The 20808-nt window shown below is 47.7% G+C and overlaps 1 protein-coding gene across 2 annotated transcripts in view; it reads left to right on the top strand.

The window, feature by feature from the left end:
* Window positions 1-909: 909 nt before the first annotated feature.
* The window catches only part of PYGL (glycogen phosphorylase L), a 53485-nt gene continuing 33586 nt past the window's right edge, over window positions 910-20808 (top strand). The window contains exons 1-6 of one of the 2 annotated variants that reach the window (XM_060270675.1): window positions 910-1062; window positions 4358-4602; window positions 11395-11496; window positions 14966-15044; window positions 15779-15882; window positions 19338-19469. In XM_060270675.1, coding sequence (XP_060126658.1) covers window positions 4360-4602; window positions 11395-11496; window positions 14966-15044; window positions 15779-15882; window positions 19338-19469 — 660 coding nt within the window. In that variant the 5' untranslated portion in view covers window positions 910-1062; window positions 4358-4359. Of the gene's footprint in view, window positions 1063-4354; window positions 4603-11394; window positions 11497-14965; window positions 15045-15778; window positions 15883-19337; window positions 19470-20808 lie in introns of both variants that reach the window. The other variant, XM_060270681.1, reaches the window with a different exon arrangement.

Below are 20808 nucleotides of genomic sequence, written 5' to 3'. Positions count from 1 at the left end.
TGTGTGCATACACACTTCTTCAGATACATGCACATGAAAGCTCATACCAATGACAAACTAAACGGTCAGGGCTCCCTTTACCTTTAAGGTGCTACTGGAAGGATTTTTTTAAATTTTGTTTCGACTACAGCAGACCAACACAGCTCCCTACCTGTAACTAGTTCAACTGTGAATGCCTTGACTTTGCTGGCATTCTGCTTCATAGGATATCTCCCGGTTCTTGTATTATGAGAGAGGGAGAAAAATGTTTCTCGTCCACCCAAGATGGATGGAAACTTGTCCTGTTGAATTCGGACAATTTATTAAAGGTAGCGGGTGGGAAAGGAAGAGAGGCAGGAACTCTCGCCACTGCCTACCGATAAGCTCTTATCCTTTTGCAAGAAGCTTCCGCCCCCACCCTTCCTCACCGTGCACTAGTTAAATTCATATTTTAACCACGGACGTTTCTACCCCAACGCTTTCCCACGGTGCCGTTTCATTGCGTCTTTTAATCCAGACGCCCTCTTCACCGCTGCGCAAACGCCATGCGCGCAAATCGCTTAGAAACCTAAATCTGGCACGGAGCTAGTTCACCAACGATCCAATAGCTTTGCCTACTCAGAGGTAAGGCACTTTGAGCTCAAAGGGGCTTACTCTCGGGTAAAGAGCGGGTGAGGGCCGCCGATTTCCGCTTCAAGTCCCTGCCTGCCCTCCCCTCGGGGCCTGCAAACTCCTGGCTCCGCCTGCCATCCCTCCTGCAACCGGAGCAACGCCAAAGCGGCTGCGGAGGGAAGAAGGAGCACCGGGGGAGGGGCAGCAGCCAGTCCGGAGCCCGATCCCGCCCCCATTCCAGGGCTGCGCTGCTCCGCCCGCCCCTTCGGGCAAGAAAACTTCCCTGTCCAGGAGGCTCCCGATTAGGAGGCGGGGTCCCTGGGCTAACAGGCGTCCGCCTCTGCCAATGGCAGCTTATAAAAAGAGGGGCGGGGGCGGGCCTTGGCTCTTTCCGGGAAAGATCCCCGAAGCGTCTTTGCGCAGCACTGAACCCAGAAAAGAGATCCGCCGCCGCCCCGGGATCCAGCGCAGGTAAATGTTTCGCGATGGGCGACGCCCGCCTGCGCGCTTGTCCTGCATGGGGTGGCTCCCTGGGGGGCAGCAAGCGTGGGAGAGTCCTGCAGGACACGCCCCAGGGGAGAAAGTTTTTCGGGCATTTTGGGGAAGGGAGGGTGCCCCCTCTTCCCTCCCTCTGACCCCTCCCCAAGTAAGCGCGCAAGGGGAGAAGGAGGAGAGGTCCGGGTGGGCGGGACCCGGGGTAGAAGCGAGGTAAGCGGTTGGCACTGAACTTTCTCGGGTGCAAGGTAGGAGGCACTTCCTTGGGGTGGAAGGTGACCCCCCCCCATACTCATGCGCACACCTCGAATCTTCCAGCCCCTTCTGAGGGGGGGGGTCAACTTTCTTCAAGGATGTTCCCCCCCCCCAACTCCCCACGGAAGAGTGGAAGGGAAGAGTGCAGGTGGTTCTGTTTAAGTGATTTTCCTTGCCTGCCCCCCTTTCAGGCAAAAAAAAGCCACATTTCACACGTGACTCTGAAAGAGGCGTGTTGCACTTCTGTGGTCCGCAAGAGGAACGTGAACGCTTCCGACGGCTGCCTGGGTGATGTGCGTTCTCTGCGGGGAAGGAGCCCCTCAGCCACTTTGAGACGGAAAAGTCTCAATCTTTTTCCCATAGAGGCAGCTCAGAAGTGACGCTGCGCTTCCGTGCACGCACTTGCCGGAGAGTAAGCTTGCTGGGAGATAATTCGGGAGTAAGCGTTTGGGGCTACACAGTGCAATCCCAAGTATGCTTACTCGGGAGCAAGTGAGGTCTCCTTCTGAGTAAAAATGCCTTTGCATAGGGTGTTATTTCTGCCACTGACCCTCTCTGACCCACAAGTGGGGTTTTCACCCCAGGTGGACCAGTTAAACTGGTCTCATTGATTTTTGACCTTCTCAAACCCGAGGCTTGAATTGCTTTTGGGATCTCTACATTGGTGTTTAGGTTGGAAAGGGACGACTGAATTTGACTTTTCTACACCAAGAGGCAGTGTGGTGTAGTGGTTAGACTAGGACCTGGGTGAGACCGGGGTTCAGATCCTCCCTCAGCCATGAAGCTCACTGGGTGACCTTGGGCCAGACCGCTCAGCCTAGCCTACCTCACAGGGCTGTTGCAAGGATTAAATGGGGAGGGGGGTGCACCACCTTGAGCTCCTTGGAGAGAAAAATTGGGGTATAAATGCAAGCAATAAATAAATTTATTTATTCTCCAGTCTGATGGGAGTTGTAGTCCAAAGATCTGGTGGGCGCTAGGCTGGGGAAGGCTAGTCTGCAGTCAAGTGGGAGACCCTTCTTGCCTGCATGGTGGACTTTTGATTTGAAAACTGCCCCACTGCTCCTTTCTCTCTGATTCTGACCACCAGTTGCTGGGAATCCCAAGCAGGAAGAATTACTGCTGATGTACTTGGGTCCAAAATGCTGGACTAGACGGGCCTTGGGCCTGTTCCAGCAGGCTACTTTATTACCTTCTCATGTAACTGTATTTGAAAAGAACTTCCTGACAGTAAGAGCTGTTCGGGAGTGGAATTTGCTACCAAGGAGTGTGGTGGAGTCTCCTTCTTTGGAGGTCGTTAAGCAGAGGCTTGACAGGCATATGTCAAGAATGCTTTGATGGTGTTTCCTGCTCGGCAGGGGGTTGGACTGGATGGCCCTTGTGGTCTCTTCTAACTCTATGATTCTATGATTCTATGAAAAGGGTGAGGCTTGCCACCCTGGACTCCTTTGGGAGGAAGGGCAAGATACAGATTGCAATAACCAAAATGAAAATAAAAGATTCACACCGGGATAGCATGAGACTCTTTATCTCAGGGTCATGGGTTCGAGTCTCACAGTGGGCCAAAGACGCCTGCATTGCAGGGGGTTCGACCAGATGACCCTCAGGGTCCCTTCCAACTCCAGGATTCCAAAGCAGTTTGGAGAGAGAACGTAGCACATTGTGCTGCAACCAATTTATCTGGGCTTTCATCAAAGCACAAACGGGGATCCAGGACTCTTGTGCAAAAAGGAAGGAGGAAATTGAGGTTCTTTTCTTGCTGCCTCGCTGTGTCTAAAGTTGCTGCCTGGCAACTTCCCGTCTTTCTTGGGCAGAAAAGGTTTTCTCTGTTTCAGTGTGAGTGGCCTGGTTAGCACTGAAGCATGTAATCTGGGTTTGGGCAGAAAACTTCAGGCTGCAGTTGAGAGTTTCTATAAAATAATGCTCTCTTCTAGACCCCCTTCTGCCTGACATGCTAGCTGTCTAGGTACAGGGTATGTGTGTGTGTTCATTTGTAAGAGTATTCCATCATGTAAGCCCGCATTTGCAATCTGGGGTGATGCACCCCAAGCTCTGATTTCCCACCTTTGCAACCCCGAAATGCACTTTGCGGGAAGCTAAGTTACAGGGAACCAGGCAGAGGGCCTTCTCGGTAGTGGCACCCGCCTTGTAGAACACCCTCCCACCAGATGTCAAAGAGAACAACAACTACCAGACTTTTAGAGGACATCTGAAGGCAGCCCGGTTTAGGGAAGCTTTTAATGTTTGGTGGACTACTGTATTTTAATATTTTGTTGGAAGCCGCCTAGAGTGGCTGGGGAAACCCAGTTGCCAAGGCAGTGGGGGCAATAACTGACGTAGGCTCCCTCCCCCAGTTTCCAGCCCCCCCCAATCTCCTGCACCTCTCATAGAAGTGTGCCACTCAACCTGAACCTGCAGGATGCAAAAAAGGTGAAACTTAATTTTCTAAAAATTCCTTCAGTAGCACCTTAAAGACCAACAAAGTTTTTATTTTGGTATGAGCTTTCGTGTGCATGCACACTTCTTCAGATACATCAGTCTGAAGAAGTGTGCATGCACACGAAAGCTCATACCAAAATAAAAACTTAGTTGGTCTTTAAGGTGCTATTGAAGGAATTTTTTTTATTTTGTTTCGACTCAGACCAACACGGCTACCTACCTGTAACTTAATTTTCTAATTTAAGTTTAGGAACTTAAACGCCAGCCCAAACTCTCAATTCCACCTGTGTCCAGGAAAGGGGTAATCTCCCATCTGCTTATTTTGGGGGCCCCATTAGAGCTGAACTCACTTTTAAACCAGGCTCCTCCTCCTCCTCTTCCTCCCTTCATTCAGTCTCTTCTCAGCCCCACAGAGGGAGGCAGAGCAGGAGGGAGGCTGGCCTGAGCAGGAGAGGGCTGGACCTGGCTGCTGGCTGGAAGCTCCAGAGTTCAGTGCCTTCCCGGCCGCGCTCTCTCTTGGCTGCCGGGCCGTATTGTGTGAAGGGCACCCAGCGCTGTCGTCTCCTTCCTCCGACAGCCATGTCTCGGCCTCTGACGGACCAGGAGAAGCGGAAGCAGATCAGCATCCGCGGCATCGTCGGCGTGGAGAACGTGGCGGAGCTGAAGAAAGGCTTCAACCGGCACCTCCACTTCACCCTGGTCAAAGACCGCAATGTGGCCACTCATCGCGACTACTACTTTGCCTTGGCCCACACTATCCGCGATCACCTGGTGGGCAGGTGGATCCGAACCCAGCAGTACTACTACGAGAAGGACCCCAAGGTGAGGCATGCGGGGCAAGCCGGAAAGCGGCTCTCATTGCTGTTTTCACACGGTTGAGCTATGGAACTCCCTGCCACTGGAGGCAGTGACGACCACCAACCTAAACTAACATTGGCCTGATGTCCAGCAGGCTCTTGCTTAGCTGGTCCACCTGGACTCAGATTTCTATTTACGATTTGGGTAGATTGTGGATTGTTCCATAGTTTATATAACCTGCTTTTGATTGCTAGCAGGCCTCCATTTCTTGAACAGGTGGGATATATATTTTTGAAATAGGTAAAGGTAAAGGGACCCCTGACCATTAGGTCTAGTCATGACCGACTCTGGGGTTGCGTGCTCATCTCGCATTATTGGCCGAGGGAGCCGACGTATAGCTTCCAGGTCATGTGGCCAGCATGACTAAGCCGCTTCTGGCAAACCAGAGCAGCACATGGAAACGCCGTTTACCTTCCCGCTGTAGCGGTCCCTATTTATCTACTTGCATTTGACGTGCTTTCGAACTGCTAGGTTGGCAGGAGCTGGGACCAAGCAACGGGAGCTCACCCCGTCACAGGGATTTGAACCGCCGACCTTCTGATCAGCAAGCCCTAGGCTCAGTGGTTTAACCACAGCGCCACCTGGGTCCCTTATTTTTGAAATAAGCAGGGGCAAAGTTCCCATGCTGAAAAACCAGGAGTTCCAGGACCTAACTTCTTTAAATGATCCTACATGGAAATCGCTTTGGCGTGGTGATAACAGCAATAATAAATCAGTGGTGGGTCCATGCAGGAGTGTAAATCACCCTCTGACTGCTTCTTGGAGACTCTCGCTGGGCAGCGTTAGGTGTGGTCCTTGGAAAAACAGACAGGCCATCCTTGGTTGAATTGCGGGAGCCACATGCCCTTGCATGTCCCCACTCCTCAAGGGGGAAATGCAGTGTTCTCAGGTGAATCCAGCTCCAGTGTTCCAGCAAGGGTGAGGTCCGAGATCAGGGTGTTCTGCTTGGCAGTGTGTGTGGCAGGACAAAAAGCAGCAGCAGCAGCTCAGGTGCCCTGCAAGGCTCTCCTGTTGCTTTTGGGGACCTGGCTATATATGCACACGTGACACACACACGGCGTTGTGCAACATGTACCTTGTGTAATGTCTCTTAACACAAATAAGTGAGAATGTCTTCAGCACCCTGGTCTCTCTCTCTCTCTCTCTCTCTCTCTCTCTCTCTCTCTCTCTCTCTCTCTCTCTCTCTCTCTCTCTCTCTCCTAGGACACTGACAGTCTCTTAGGCAGGTAACTTGAGTCCTTGACCCAGGCCTCTTATCACTCACCTTTCCTGCGAGTTTTCACTAATAAATGCATTTTTACGCACACTTTTTGCTAATGCCTCCATATTTGAGGGTGCTGGTTGGAGGGCTGCCTCACAAAATGTGGATTCCGAAGGGTGGCTGTGTTTAAGTCGGAGGCTTGGAGGCAGCAATGTGTCTGAATCCCAGGTGCTGGGAATCCCAGGAGCCTTGCTGGTTTCCCATGGGAGCATCTGCTTGGCCACCGTCAGAATAGGATGTTGGACTAGATGGGCCACTGGCCTGACCCAGCAGGCTTTTGCTTATTGGTTCAAGAATTGCAAATTAAGTGGTTTCTCTTTAAATTGCAAACAGAATTGCAGAAGTCTTCTTTATTTATTTCTCTGTTCACTCTATTGTTATCCCTCCCTCCGTCCCTTTGCTTTTGCTTTGTTTAGTTTTGCTTTGTTTTCCTTTTTCGCCCAGATAGCTCAGTTGGTTAGAGCACGGTGCTCATAATGCTAAGGTTGCAGGTTCGATCCCTGTAAGGGGCAGCTGCATAGTCCTGCATTGCAGGGGGTTGGACTAGATCAGGTAGATCCCCAGCTGATCCTGGCAGATCGCGGGATCCTTATCGTGTACGGGGGTTTCGGAGGGAGAGCTAAAAAAACTCTCTGTGCAATCCTTCCCACCCAAAAGCTCAACAACTCTGGGCAATCCACCCACCCCAAGCACACACACTCCTCCTCCCTCCAATGGGTAGATCACTGCCAGTTTTTTATACTGGGAGTAGATCACAGTCCCTTGGGAGTTGGACATGCCTGGACTAGATGATCCTCAGGGTACCTTCCAACTCTACAATTCTTTTTTCCACGGTATCGCATTATGACAAAGCCTTAATGAAAATGCTATGCCCAAAAAAGCACAAAAAAATGAAAACGGAATTGAATTTCTTCTCCCTCCCAACTTGCGGATTTCATGGTGGTGAGATCCGACCGAGCCTAGTTTATTAGCAGAATCCATGCCTTGCACACAGAAGGTCTTGGGTTCAATCCCTGACTTCTCCAGCTTTGAAAGATACCTTTCTTAAGAGGGCTGGGAAGAGACCTTGTCATTGCCCATCCTGAAAAGCGATAGGTTGAAAGGCGGATCTAAATCAAGCGTGAAATAGCTGGTTGCCCTCCTCGAATTGGATTGACTTAACCATCTCTTCAGTCAGGTTTTTGACTGTTAACGGCCTTTAATGTAGAGCTTTAGCCTGGTAGATTAAGGAATAATCCCATTTGTGACATCAGTCGGAAGCCCTTTCTGAAGTGAGGTGGACAGGCTCTCTGCTGAGAGAGCTTTGCTCCTAATCTGCCCTTTCTCCAGATCCCATCTTTGATTCGGTGCTTCGTCCTAGAGACTTTCAGAGCCACCTTCCACCCACCCTGCCTCTAATTTTAAGTTTAGAAAAGTCCTGTCTTTCCTCATCAGATGGGACCCAGAGGTAGCATTTATAGCTCACACCAGGAGCTGGCGTCAGGGTGTGCAAGATGGAGCAAGCTTGCTTTCTGCTGCTCCAGAGGGTGGGACCCGAACCGACAGATTCAAATCGCAAGAAAGAAATTTCTGACCTTTCTGATGGCAAGAGCAATTTGCCAGTGGAACGGACTCCCTCATATAGGGGTGGGTGCTATTTCATAGAATCATAGAGTTGGAAGAGACCACAAGGGCCATCCAGTCCAACCCCCTGCCAAGCAGGAAACACCATCAAAGCATTCTTGACATATGCCTGTCAAGCCTCTGCTTAAAGACCTCCAAAGAAGGAGACTCCACCACACTCCTTGGTAGCAAATTCCACTGCCGAACAGCTCTTACTGTCAGGAAGTTCTTCCTAATGTTTAGGTGGAATCTTCTTCTTTCTTGTAGTTTGAATCCATTGCTCCGTGTCCGCTTCTCTGGAGCAGCAGAAAACAATCTTTCTCCCTCCTCCATATGACATCCTTTCATATATTTGAACATGGTTATCATATCACCCCTTAACCTTCTCTTCTCCAGGCTAAACATACCCAGCTCCCTAATCTGTTCCTCATAAGGCATCGTTTCCAGGCCTTTGACCATTTTGGTTGCCCTCTTCTGGACACATTTCCTTGTAGGTTTAGGGACCGCTGCAGCGGGAAGGTAAACGGCATTTCCATGTGCTCTGGTTTCCATCACGGTGTCCCATTGCGCCAGAAACAGTTTAGCCACATGACCCGGAAAGCTGTCTGTGGACAAACGCCAGCTCGCTCGGCCTGAAAGCGAGATGAGCGCCACAACCCCATAGTCGCCTTTGACTGGACTTTACTCTCCAGGGGTCCTTTACCTTTACCTTTACCTATACCTTTACAGCAGAGGGGTTGGTCACTCTGGGAACTGGGAGCAGAGCTGTCCTGATGAGTCCCAAACTCTTGCAGGAGTAGAAATCCTCTTAAAAGCATGCACAGCTAACTTCTTTGATTTTGGACCTGCTTTCTCATCATAGCTGCCAAGTCTCCCGTATTCCCCGGGAAACCCCCGTTTTTCCCCCAGCCATTCCCAGCTGGAAAAACGGGTTTTTTTGTTTTCCCCCCAGTTTACTTACTGGCCAGGGGAGGCTCCGTCTGCGCATGTCTGGAGTCTCTGGACATGCGCAGAAGCGATTTCTGGCGCGGCGGCCATTTTGGAACTGGGAGGAGCATGCTCAGAAGCGACTTTTGATGCTGCTCCGCCCAGTTCCAAAATGGCTGCAGCGCGACTTCTGGCGCGGTGGCCATTTTGGAACTGGGCAGAGCAGCATCAAAAGTTGCTTCTGAGCATGCTCCGCCCAGTTCCAAAATGGCGGCAGCGCTACTTCCGGTTTGCCGATCCCTTATTTTTCCGGCAGGAACTTGGCAGGTATGTTTCTCATGCAAATGCTCCTCATAGATGACAAAACCAAATAAAACAGAATAATGGAAATTGCCCCAAACCACCTGATAAGCGTTGGAGAAGTGACGATCAGAGGCAGGGATAAGCCTAGGAATTTTAAGAGGCTTTATTTTAGCACTGGATATGTCTCCTCCTGACTTGAATCTCAGTGATTTGTGTGGGCTCTCTCCCAAATTTTCTGAGCGGTGGGTGTTACACAGGGTTTAGGCATAGGGTGCCTTCTAAGATTTGTTCCATTTATGACTATCCAAGCAGAGGAAATAAAGCACTCCTATGGCAGGCAGAAAAACTACTTGCATCAAGGCAGGTTTATTTATGTGTGCCTTTTTGTGGCTACTGTACACAAAGAGGGTTCATACCAGATAAAACCACAGCATCCAGGTCTCCTACGGAACCTGCATGTCTCGAGGCATGTCACCTGCAACGGCCTTCCCTCCATCAAATGGCAGAGCTGACCCTGGATTGATCCCCGACCTCTGTCTCCGAGAGCTGTCATTTTCTCCTCCCCCCCCCTTTTAAAATTATTATGTTTATTGCAAAACATACAACACAAACAGACAAAAACAATACCACAATGACAACTAAACATTGACTACTCGTCATGTAACATCACATATTTTTGACTTCTGAATCACCTCGTTGTGCTGTCTAAATAATCTTAACCTATACGTACTTCCTGTTATATCTATTACATTTCAAGATTAAAATTAAAATCAACAGATTAGACAACTGGGCCAAAGCAAACAAGATGAATTTTAACAAGGAGAAATGTAAGGTACTACACTTGGGCAAAAAAAATGAAAGGCACAAATACAGGATGGGTGACACCTGGCTTGAGAGCAGTACATGTGAAAAGGATCTAGGAGTCTTGGTAGACCACAGACTTGACATGAGTCAGCAGTGTGATGCAGCAGCTAAAAAAGCCAATGCAATTCTGGGCTGCATCAATAGGAGTATAGCATCTAGATCAAGGGAAGTAATAGTACCACTGTATTCTGCTCTGGTCAGACCTCACCTGGAGTACTGTGTCCAGTTCTGGGCACCACAGTTCAAGAAGGATACTGACAAGCTGGAACATGTCCAGAAGAGGGCAACGAAAATGGTCAAAGGCCTGGAAACGATGCCTTATGAGGAACGGCTTAGGGAGCTGGGTATGTTTAGCCTGGAGAAGAGAAGGTTAAGGGGTGATATGATAGCCATGTTCAAATATATGAAAGGATGTCATATGGAGGAGGGAGAAAGATTGTTTTCTGCTGCTCCAGAGAAGCGGACACGGAGCAATGGATTCAAACTACAAGAAAGAAGATTCCACCTGAACATTAGGAAGAACTTCCTGACAGTAAGAGCTGTTCGGCAGTGGAATTTGCTGCCAAGGAGTGTGGTGGAGTCTCCTTCTTTGGAGGTCTTTAAGCAGAGGCTTGACAGCCATATGTCAAGAATGCTTTGATGGTGTTTCCTGCTTGGCAGGGGGTTGGACTGGATGGCCCTTGTGGTCTCTTCCAACTCTATGATTCTATTATTCTAAGATTATTATTTTTTACATTTATGGGTTTTTTAATATTCAAGATTCAATCTATACCTGTCAGGAGATTTGCATTTTCACAATATTGTTTTAAATATTCTTTCAATATTGTCCATTCTTTGCTCCCTTACTGATTTGAGTTTCCTCTTATTCTCCCAGTCATTTTCGCCAGTTCCAGGTATTCTGTCCTCTCCATCTGCTGCTCAAGCTTTGTAGGAATTAAAATAAAAAAATTCCTTCAGTAGCACCTTAAAGACCAACTAAGTTTTTATTTTGGTATGAGCTTTCGTGTGCATGCACACTTCTTCAGATATCTGAAGATATCTGAAGAAGTGTGCATGCACACGAAAGCTCATACCAAAATAAAAACTTAGTTGGTCTTTAAGGTGCTACTGAAGGAATTTTTTTATTTTACTTCGATCCAGACCAACACGGCTACCTACCTGTAGGAATTAAGTCACCTTTCCCATTTTTGGCTACCAGAATTCTGGCTGCCGTGGTTGCAAACATAAAGATGGTTCTAAAGTTTCTTTTTGGATTTCAGTGGCCATAATGCCTAACAGAAAGGCTTCTGGTTTTGTTTGTTTTTGAAAGGAGAGCTGTCATTTTCTTAAGGCTTCAGTCATCTTTATTTTGTTAAAGGTGGCTGACCGTCGTTTGCACCCATCGGGCTGGGGCCAAACTCCTAACGGTACGATCCTAACCCAGCCATTTGGCTCTGGCGACGGTTGCTGCGTGTTGGGCAACGAGACTGTTTGCTCACCGGTGTACAAACCGTGACGGAATGGAGTAGGTTTGGTGGGGGAAATGTTCCTGGAATGCGAAGCACGTGTCTGGCAGAGAATGAATTGCGTCGAATTGATCCTTATGGCTCGTCTAGGTTTGCCGGCTCTTTCCTTCTCTTTCCCTTTATAATACAATCCCCGTAGTTTGTTGAAAACTGGATAAATCAAGAGAGCATGTTCAGGATCACTTCCTAAAGGGAAAGACTCTGATCCTGCCTTGCATGCAGAGGCCACTGGGTTCAAACCCCAGCGTCTCCAATCCTAGCAAGTTGCAATGACCATGTCTTCTTCCTTTCCAGAGAGTTTACTACCTTTCCTTGGAGTTCTACATGGGCCGGACTCTGCAGAACACCATGATAAACCTGGGATTGCAAAACGCCTGCGACGAAGCAATTTATCAGGTAAGGGGTGGGGGGTGGGAACCAGGATGTTGGACTGAATGGGCCATTGGCCTGATCCAGCAGACTCTTACCTTATTTTCTGGTACCGCTTCAAATGGTCATGGCTTCTGCCAAAGAATTCTGGGTAATCTGAAGTTGGTTAAAGGAGTGTGAGAGTTCTTTGGGTGCCCCACTTCCCCTTGCAGAGCTACAATTTCTAGAGTTCCCCAGGAAGGTTTTGTTAAACCACTCTGAGAATTGGAGCTCTGTGAGGGGCATAAAAGGGGGTCTCCTAATGACTTTTAGCACCCATATCAAACTACAGCTCCCAGGATTCTTTGGGAGAAGCCATGACTGTTTAAAATGGTATCATGTATCGTGTGAATCTGACCGAACTGTCTTCTGCCATAGAATCCTGGGAGTTGTAGTTTAGGGGTGGTCAATTGTTAGGAGGCCTTGAGAAGTGTAGCTCTGTGAGGGGAATTTAATAATAATAATAATAATAATAATAATAATAATAATAGCTCTGTGAGGGAAATAAAGTTGTTGTTGTTATAACAGTAACAACTACTACTACTACTTTATTCCCCTCACAGAGCTTATTATTATTATTATTATTATTAGAAGCCGCTCTAACTGGGTTGCCCCAGCCACTCTGGGCAGCTTCTAACAAAATAAAACACAGTACAGTGGTACCTCTACTTACGAATTTAATGCGTTCTGAATGCACATTCGTAAGTCGAAAAAAATTGTAAGTCGAATCCCATAGGAATGCATTGGGAGAAAAATTTCGTAAGTAGAAGCAACCCTATCTAAAAATTCGTAAGTAGAAAAAATCCTATCTAAACCGCATCCAAGATGGCGGACGGAGCTCCATTCGTAAGTAGAAACATTCGTAAGTAGAGTTATTCGCAAGTAGAGGTACCACTGTATAACATCAGACATTAAAAAATTCCCTATACTGTACAGAGCTGCCTTCAGATGTCTTCTAAAAGTCAGATAGTTGTTTATTTCCTTGACATCTGACAGGAGGGCGTTCCACAGGGCGGGCGCCACCACCAAGAAGGCCCACCTAATAACTCTCAGTACCCTTAACAAACTACAGTTCCCGGGATTCTTTGGGAGAAGCCATGATTATTTAAAATGGTGTCGTACCCCTTTAAATGTGTGGAATGAATGTTATTGGCGTTTGTCTTTTCCCCCGCAGATTCCTGGGAGTTGTAGTTTGTTGAGGGTGCTGAGATTTGTTAAGAGGCCTCTGTTCCCTTCCCAGAGCTACAGTTCCCTGGGAGGAGGGATTGTTAAACCACTCTGAGCTCTGTGAGAAGGGGAATAAAGGGGTCTCTTGACAACGCTTGGCACCCTTAGCAAACTACAGTTCCCAGGTGGGAGAAGCCACAGCTGTTCGAAGTGGTATTAATCTGCTTTAAATGTGTGGACCCTGCTTGAAGTCAGCAGTAGCACAAGAGTTGTGTGTGTGCGCACAAAAGGACAATCGTGCCACCTGAGAGCCTAGCAAGCACCTTCCTAAAACAGGGTGGGCAGCCTCGAACATTTCCAAGGATCCTTGGCTGCAGGGCAGACGGACAGGGCTTCATTTCTTCGGCAAATGAGCCAGTGTGGGAAGCGATTCCGGAAAGCGGGTAGCTTGGACGCTCCAGCCTCGGAGCGGAAAGGGTGCCGGACTTGGGAGACCAGGGTTCAAATCCCCACACAGATTTTTCTGGCGGACGAAAGTTGCGTCTCAAATGTCAGGCCTTCCCGAGGAGTGGCATCGCCTCCCCCTTTAACATGGGCTGGCGCAGATGTAAGCTTCTAAAATTGGTGCTCATTCCCAGGTCGGAATCGATAGGAAAACCAGTATTTTGAAACCATTAAGAAGTGAAATAAATTTATCACCTTATGGATCTATCTGGTCACGGGATGGAGTCGAGTCATTTTGAGCCTCTTCCTAGAAGCTCCTGGTTTTGCAAATCCGCTGGCAAGGTGGATCTGCCTTCTGAACACCAGTTCACACAATGTTTCCCCCCTTGTGTGCACACACAGAATTGAATCTTCCCCACCTTTCAAAAATTAAACTAATCCTGGAAGCAACAGCTTGTAGGTAGTACAAGACTCTGAAAACTTACAAAATTAGGTGGGGAAACTTGGCTGAATTTCCCAGAGGCTAAGTTGCCTCCTCTTTGCCGTTAGATTTTTTTCCTTTAATGGCCCACGGCTGATCTAAACGGTGCCTAAATCACTTTCACCCTCCCAGAACAAATTGTGCAGTTGTGTTGTGTAACAGGCCTCAGCCTGCATGCTGCAAAAACGGCAGATTTTGACAGTCTGGCCGCCTTCCCGTTCCCATTTTTGTAGGGCGGTGTGTACTTGTGTGGGGTTTCACTTACGCTGCAAGCACAACTCTTGAGAGCGTTTTGCACAGAGCCAGCGTGGTTTAGTGGTTAGAGTTTTGGACTGGGACCTGGGAGACCAGGGTTCAAATCCTCCACTTGGGGATGAAGCTCAGTGGGTGACCTTGGGGCAGTCACTGCCTCTCAACCTGACCTGCCTCGCAGGGTTGCTGTTGGGATTAAATGAGATGGGGGAAGCCATGTACGCTGCCTTGAGCACCTTGGAGTAAAATGTGGGATCTCCGGTTGCGAACGGGATCCGTTCCGGAGGTCCGGCCGCATCCCAAGGAATTTGCAACCGTAGGTCCGCTTCTGCGCATGCGCACGGCGAAACCTGGGAAAATACTTCCAGGTTTGCCGTGTTCGCATCCCGAAGTTTATATATCCAGAGGGATACATAATAGGGTGGGTCATAAAAAACTTTTTTTGGAAAATGTTTCCTCCCTTGATCTTATATCAGGCGTATGGTATAAACATAGTCAAATTTCAAATTTGGGACAAATCGGTTAATATTTAGACCCTGCTCCTACAGATTGATAATTTTATTAATTACACAAAATGTAAGCATTTAGTACAATTTCTATCTAATTAAGTATAATGTGATGTTTTGACGCAACACATAATATGAGTGGTGTTTTATTGTTTAATGTTTATGTTTACTTGTTTAGTACACCGTTTGCTTAATTGTTCAATATAATTTGTTCAAAACCATTGGTTTTTCATGTAAATTATCAACATGTTTTATCTTAAATAAATAAATATTGCAGAAAATAATAGTATGCAACTATTATTGCTCTACATAAAATCTAAAATTTATGTTTATTAGTTCACAATTTAACATACTGAGAATAAAAGTGGCAAATTCCTATGTTTTCATCACTCGTAGTGAGGCAAAATTTCAATCTGTAGGAGCAGGGTCTAAATATTAACCGATTTGTCCCAAATTTGAAATTTGACTATGTTTATACCATACGCCTGATATAAGATCAAGGGAGGAAACATTTTCCAAAAAAAGTTTTTTATGACCCACCCTAATACATAAGCAGAGGTACGACTGTATAACTGAAATAAATAAATATGTCTATATGGCTCTTTAGCTGGGGCTGGACATTGAAGAGCTGGAGGAGATTGAAGAAGATGCCGGCCTGGGCAACGGAGGTCTTGGCAGACTTGCAGGTAAGTGAGGAACCATAGAAGTTGTAGAATTGGAAGGGACCCCCAACGGTCATCTAGCCAAGGCATCGGCAACCTCCGGCCCATGGAGGCCGCTTATCTGGCCCACGGGCCGCCCGTGAACTGAGCCGCCCGCTCGGCAAGTCCCCCGCCCGCTGCGGTAAACCGGTGCGGCGTGGGGACTTGCCGAGCGGCGCCGGAAATCGCGTCTACGCAGCCGTAGAAGCGATTTCTGGCGTTGCGGATATTTTGGAAATGGGCAGCCAGCACCGGAAATCGCTTCTGCGCAGCCGCAGACATACACAGAAGCAATTTCTGGTGCTGCGCTGCCCATTTCCAAAATGTCCGCAGCGCCAGAAATGGCTTCTGCGCAGCCGCGGACATGCGCAGAAGCCATTTCTGGTGTTTGGGACATGGGTAGCATGGCACCGGAAATCACTTCTGCGCCTGTGCAGCCCATGCCCGGCCCACGTATGATAGTCCATGGGAATCCTCCGGCCTACAGGCAGAAAAGGTTGCCGACGCCTGATCTAGTCCAACCCCCTGCTATGCAGGAATGTTTAGTCCTGCTGGCCACATGACCCGGAAAGCTGTCTGTGGACAAACGCCAGCTCCCTTGGCCTGAAAGCGGCGATGAGCGCCACAGTCACCTTTGACTGGACTTACCTGTCCAGGGGTCCTTTACCTTTACCTTTTTGTGGGTGGAACTGAGCCCAACCCTGCCTCTCCTTCCACAGCCTGCTTCCTCGATTCAATGGCCACCCTTGGGCTCGCAGCCTACGGTTATGGGATACGCTATGAGTATGGTATATTCAACCAGAAGATCAGAGACGGATGGCAGGTAACCTCGAAACCTAAATGTGTATGGTGTGAAGCACGGCACAGTTTATACCACTGTGTTGTGCAAGAGAAGACAGCCTACATTGCTACAGGTGAAGGAAGTGCACAATATATTTTATTGTGCGTATGTATCTCGGAATTTACTCACAAGCTTCCTAGCTTGCATTGTGGCGAAATGCATTCATGATCTGTGCGCAGAAGTGGGCATGGGTGCGCATGAGCCTTCCCCAGCCCGGCACATTCCAGAAGTTTTGGATTATGGCTCCTGTCAGTTTTAGCCACCATGGCTGAGTTGTAGAATCGTAAGAGTTGGAAGGGACCCTGAGGGTCATCCAATCCAACCCCCAGCAACACAGGAAATTGCAGCTGTACCTTGTTGTTGTTGTTTGTTGTTTAGTCGTGTCCGACTCTTCGTGACCCCATGGACCATAGCACGCCAGGCACTCCTGTCTTGCACTGCCTCCCGCAGTTTGGTCAAACTCATGTTCGTAGCTTCGAGAACACTGTCCAACCATCTTGTCCTCTGTCGTCCCCTTCTCCTAGTGCCCTCCATCTTTCTCAACATCAGGGTCTTTTCCAAGGATTCTTCTCTTCTCATGAGGTGGCCAAAGTATTGGAGCCTCAGCTTCACGATCTGTCCTTCCAGGGAGCACTCAGGCCTGATTTCCTTAAGAATGGATAGGTTTGATCTTCTTGCAGTCCATGGGACTCTCAAGAGTCTCCTCCAGCACCATAATTCAAAAGCATCAATTCTTCGGCGATCAGCCTTCTTTATGGTCCAGCTCTCACTTCCATACATCACTACTGGGAAAACCATAGCTTTAACTATACGGACCTTTGTAGGCAAGGTGATATATCTGCTTTTTAAGATGCTCTCTAGGTTTGTCATTTTTGTCATTGACAAACCTAGACAGCTGTACCTTACGGGCCTCAAACCTGCAACCTTGGCGTTCTCAGTCTAGCCAGCTGAGCTATCCAGTCCAAAAGAAGTGGAGGGCAGCAGGTTTGTTTATTTTGAAGAATTCCGCAGCCATTTGATATTTTAAGAGCAGAAGAGGCGGCTGCTGGATCAGACCAGTGGCCCATCTAGTCCAGCCTCCTGTTCTCACAGTGGCCAACCAGATGCCTGTGGGGAAACCTGCAAGCAGGATTCAAGCACAAGAGGCCTCTCTCCTCCTGCAGTTTCCAGCGGCTGCTGCTCAGAGACATTTACCGCCTCTGACGGTGGAGGCAGAGCCTCGCCATTGCGGCTAATAGCCACCAACAGACCTCTCCTCCTCCGTGAATTCATCTAATCCTCTCTTAAAGCTATTCAAGTTGATGGCCATCACTTTCTCCCGTGGCAGTGAGTTCCATAGTTTAACTACCTGTCAGGGTGGTTGTTGTGACTATTCTTGAATCATAGAGTTGGCAGAGACCACAAGGGCCATCCAGTCCAACCCCCTGCCAAGCAGGAAACACCATCAAAGCATTCTTGACATATGCCTGTCAATCCTCTGCTTAAAGACCTCCAAAGAAGGAGACTCTACCACACTTCTTGGCAGCAAATTCCACTGTCGAACAGCTCTTACTGTCAGGAAAGAGCTGTTCTCCAAAAATAAGACACCGCCTTATATTTATTTTTCCTCAAAAAACAACAACACTATGGCTTATTTTCAAGGGATGTCTTATTTTTCCCCTCCTCCTCCTGCCGCGGCCGGCATTGCTGCTGCGCCTATCACTATGTCTTATTTTCGGGGTATGGCTTATATTCCTTGAATGCTTAGAAATCCTGCTATGGCTTATTTTATGGCTACGTCTTAAAATAGGAGAAACAGGGTATGTGCTGCATGAAGGACTTTTATCTGCCCTGAATCTTCCAGTGTTCCCCTGCATAATTTCATCAGCTTCTATCACGTCGCCTTTTAATTGTCTCTTTTCTAAAACAAAAAGTCCCAAATGCTGAAACCTTTCCTCACAGGGGAAGCTCTCTAGTCCCTTGATAACTTTGGTTTCTCTTTCCTGAAACCTCCCCAACTCTTTATCATCCTTTTTAGGCTGTGAACTCTTAGAATCATAGAATCATAGAGTTGGAAGAGACCACAAGGGCCATCCAGTCCAACCCCCTGCCAAGCAGGAAACACCATCAAAGCATTCCTGACATATGCCTGTCAAGCCTCTGCTTAAAGACCTCCAAAGAAGGAGACTCCACCACACTCCTTGGTAGCAAATTCCACTGCCGAACAGCTCTTACTGTCAGGAAGTTCTTCCTAATGCTTAGGTGGAATCTTCTTTCTTGTAGTTTGAATCCATTGCTAAACATGCGCAGCTCCCTAAGCCATTCCTCATAAGGCATCGTTTCCAGGCCTTTGACCATTTTGGTTACAGTGGTACTATTACTTCCCTAGATCTAGATGCTATGCTCCTATTGATGCAGCCCAGAATTGCTGTGTGTGTGTGTGTGTTCTTTGGTAAATAGTTGTGGGGGGCCCTCCTTTCTGTGTGTGTGTGTGTGTGTGTGTGTGTGTTCGTTCTTTGGTAAATAGTTGTGGGGGGCCCTCCTATTTCTTTCAAAGGCTTCCAGGGAGTAGGCTGGGCCAATGATTAACAGAGAATAATCTGGCAAACCGATAACTGGAGCCCAGGGAAGAGATCACAGACTAGATGTGGATAGGCTAATTTGCCTTGTATTGATAAGAGCGACTTCCCTGGGCTAGGTCTCAAAGGGGGGGGGCAGAGAGGAGAGAGGGGCCCATTGCATAACCTCCAAACACGCTCAAGGGTAATCAGCTCTCATTGGGCCCAGGGCAGAGGAAAGAGTTCCGGTATTCTTCCTTTAGGTGTAAGTTTCTGCCTTTTCACATGCTGGGAAGTTCCACAAGTTCTGCGATTTGAGCCAACCTTTCTTGGCAGGATTTTGGCGCATGGTTCCGCCCTTCCGGGAGGCACCATGGCACCCTGAGCGTGGGCATAACGGGGTTCAGGGAAAGCCTTAGATGACCAGCTCTGGCCAGCAGGAGGAGAGAGTGCCAGGTTCTTCCACAATGACATTCTTATAAGAAAAAACGACTCCTTTTCCCTTATGGGGTGCCCAAGAGCCCGTATAGAGTCCTTAAGTGGGTTCCCCATCGGCAGGAGAAAATAACAGAAGCCAACCAGATAATATTGAGAAGCAAAGCAGCTAGTAAGCCTGGTCTTTATTAAACTGTTGCAACAGGGTCCTCACTCACCACACGCAGGAGGGAGGAGGAACCCAGAACAATGGTGTGCAAACATTTTTTTAAACTTCAAGCTTAACCAAACACTGGAAGTGGATTTAGAGGCCATATAACACTAACTATAAAGGAGTCCGTTCCATATGTGTTTCCGTGCATAACTGTTCCTCTGTACTGTATTGTCATTTCTGTGAATGACACTGATCCTGACATAGTATTGTCTGGTTCCTCCTTGCCCATCCTGACAGTTTTCTCTTTCTAGGTAGAAGAAGCTGACGATTGGCTAAGACACGGGAACCCCTGGGAGAAAGCCCGCCCAGAATACATGCTTCCCATTCATTTTTATGGAAGAGTGGAACACACGCAGACCGGCGTGAGATGGATCGACACTCAGGTATTGGGAGAGGGGGCACCCCCATGGTCTTGCTTGGGGGGGGGAGGAAGTTCAACTCCCCATAGCCAAGAAGGTTACTGGGTGGTCTTATATGCCTCACCCAGTAGGAAAGGGAGATAGATTTCTTAGAATTTTGAAGTGTCAGGCATAGCTCTAGTGGCTTTAGCCCAAACTTAGCAGAGTTTTCCTGCACAGTTGAGGTGGAAATGACTAGTCGGATAGACGCAGAATAACTATTTACAGGATTTATTAAAATAAAATAAAACCAGCAGAGTTTCTGCATACAAAGCAAAGCAAAATAAATCCTTTCTCTCTCTCCAACCATACGCAGCACTCCTACTCCTAACACCCAACAAGAAACAACTGCGCTAGCATTCCTAGATAACAGAGTTCAGTGCTGGTCATTAACCAATCAGAGAGCTGTTGCCAGGCCAGGCAGACCTTGGCTTTCTGCCAAGAGTAAATTGACACTGCCTTAAGGTTAATTGTGTGAAGCAAGAATCTGTAAAGTTTCCCATGAGAACCAATTATCAGAAACCAAACAAGATTGGATTCCGTTTCCGTTTTAATGGGAAACAACCTGATTTGCACTTCTTGAACCAATACAGGGGTACCTTGGTTCTCAAATGCCTTGATTCCCAAACGCCGAAAACCTGGAAGTTAGTGTTCCAGTTTTCAAACGTTTTTCAGACGCCTGATGCGACTGTTGGCTATTGTTTCTGGGGTGCCTGCCCCAATCAGAAGCTGCGCCTTGGTTTTCAAACATTTCAGAAGTCAAATGGACTTCCGGAACAGATTCAGTTTGGCGCTTTTGTTTTTGCTATTTTGCGTTTCGTTTTTGAGGCTTTTTCGGTGAATTCGTTTTTGTGGCCGTTCAGCTACTGATTGATTGATTGTGTGACTGCGGAAATGGATAAAAGCCCTCCATCCAAACAATGGCTATCATCAGTGCCGGTAAGGGGAAAAAAATTAATTTTTTATTATTATCTACAATACCGTCTTATTTATTTTTTAGGACAGTACCTTGATTATTGCTTTCATTTTATGGATCAATAGTCTCGTTAGATAGTAAAATTCAGATTAAATTGTTGTTATAGGGGTTGTTTTTAAAAGTCTAGAATGGATTAATCCCATTTTGCATTACTTTCTATGGGGAAAGCATGCCTTGGTTTTGGAACACTTTGGTTTTGGAACGGACATCCAGAACAGATTACCATATTTTTTCATGCATAAGATGCCCCCACGTACAAGAAGCCCCCTATTTTGGGGGACTCCAAATTAAGAAAACACCCCTCAGCACTACCCATGTATAAGACGAGCCCCAATTTCAAACCTAATT

This window comes from Zootoca vivipara, chromosome 1, assembly GCF_963506605.1.
Source record: "Zootoca vivipara chromosome 1, rZooViv1.1, whole genome shotgun sequence".
Classification (NCBI taxonomy): domain Eukaryota; kingdom Metazoa; phylum Chordata; class Lepidosauria; order Squamata; family Lacertidae; genus Zootoca; species Zootoca vivipara.
The sequence above is the reverse complement of the archived record's forward strand: the minus strand, read 5'-3'. Positions and strand labels throughout refer to the sequence as shown.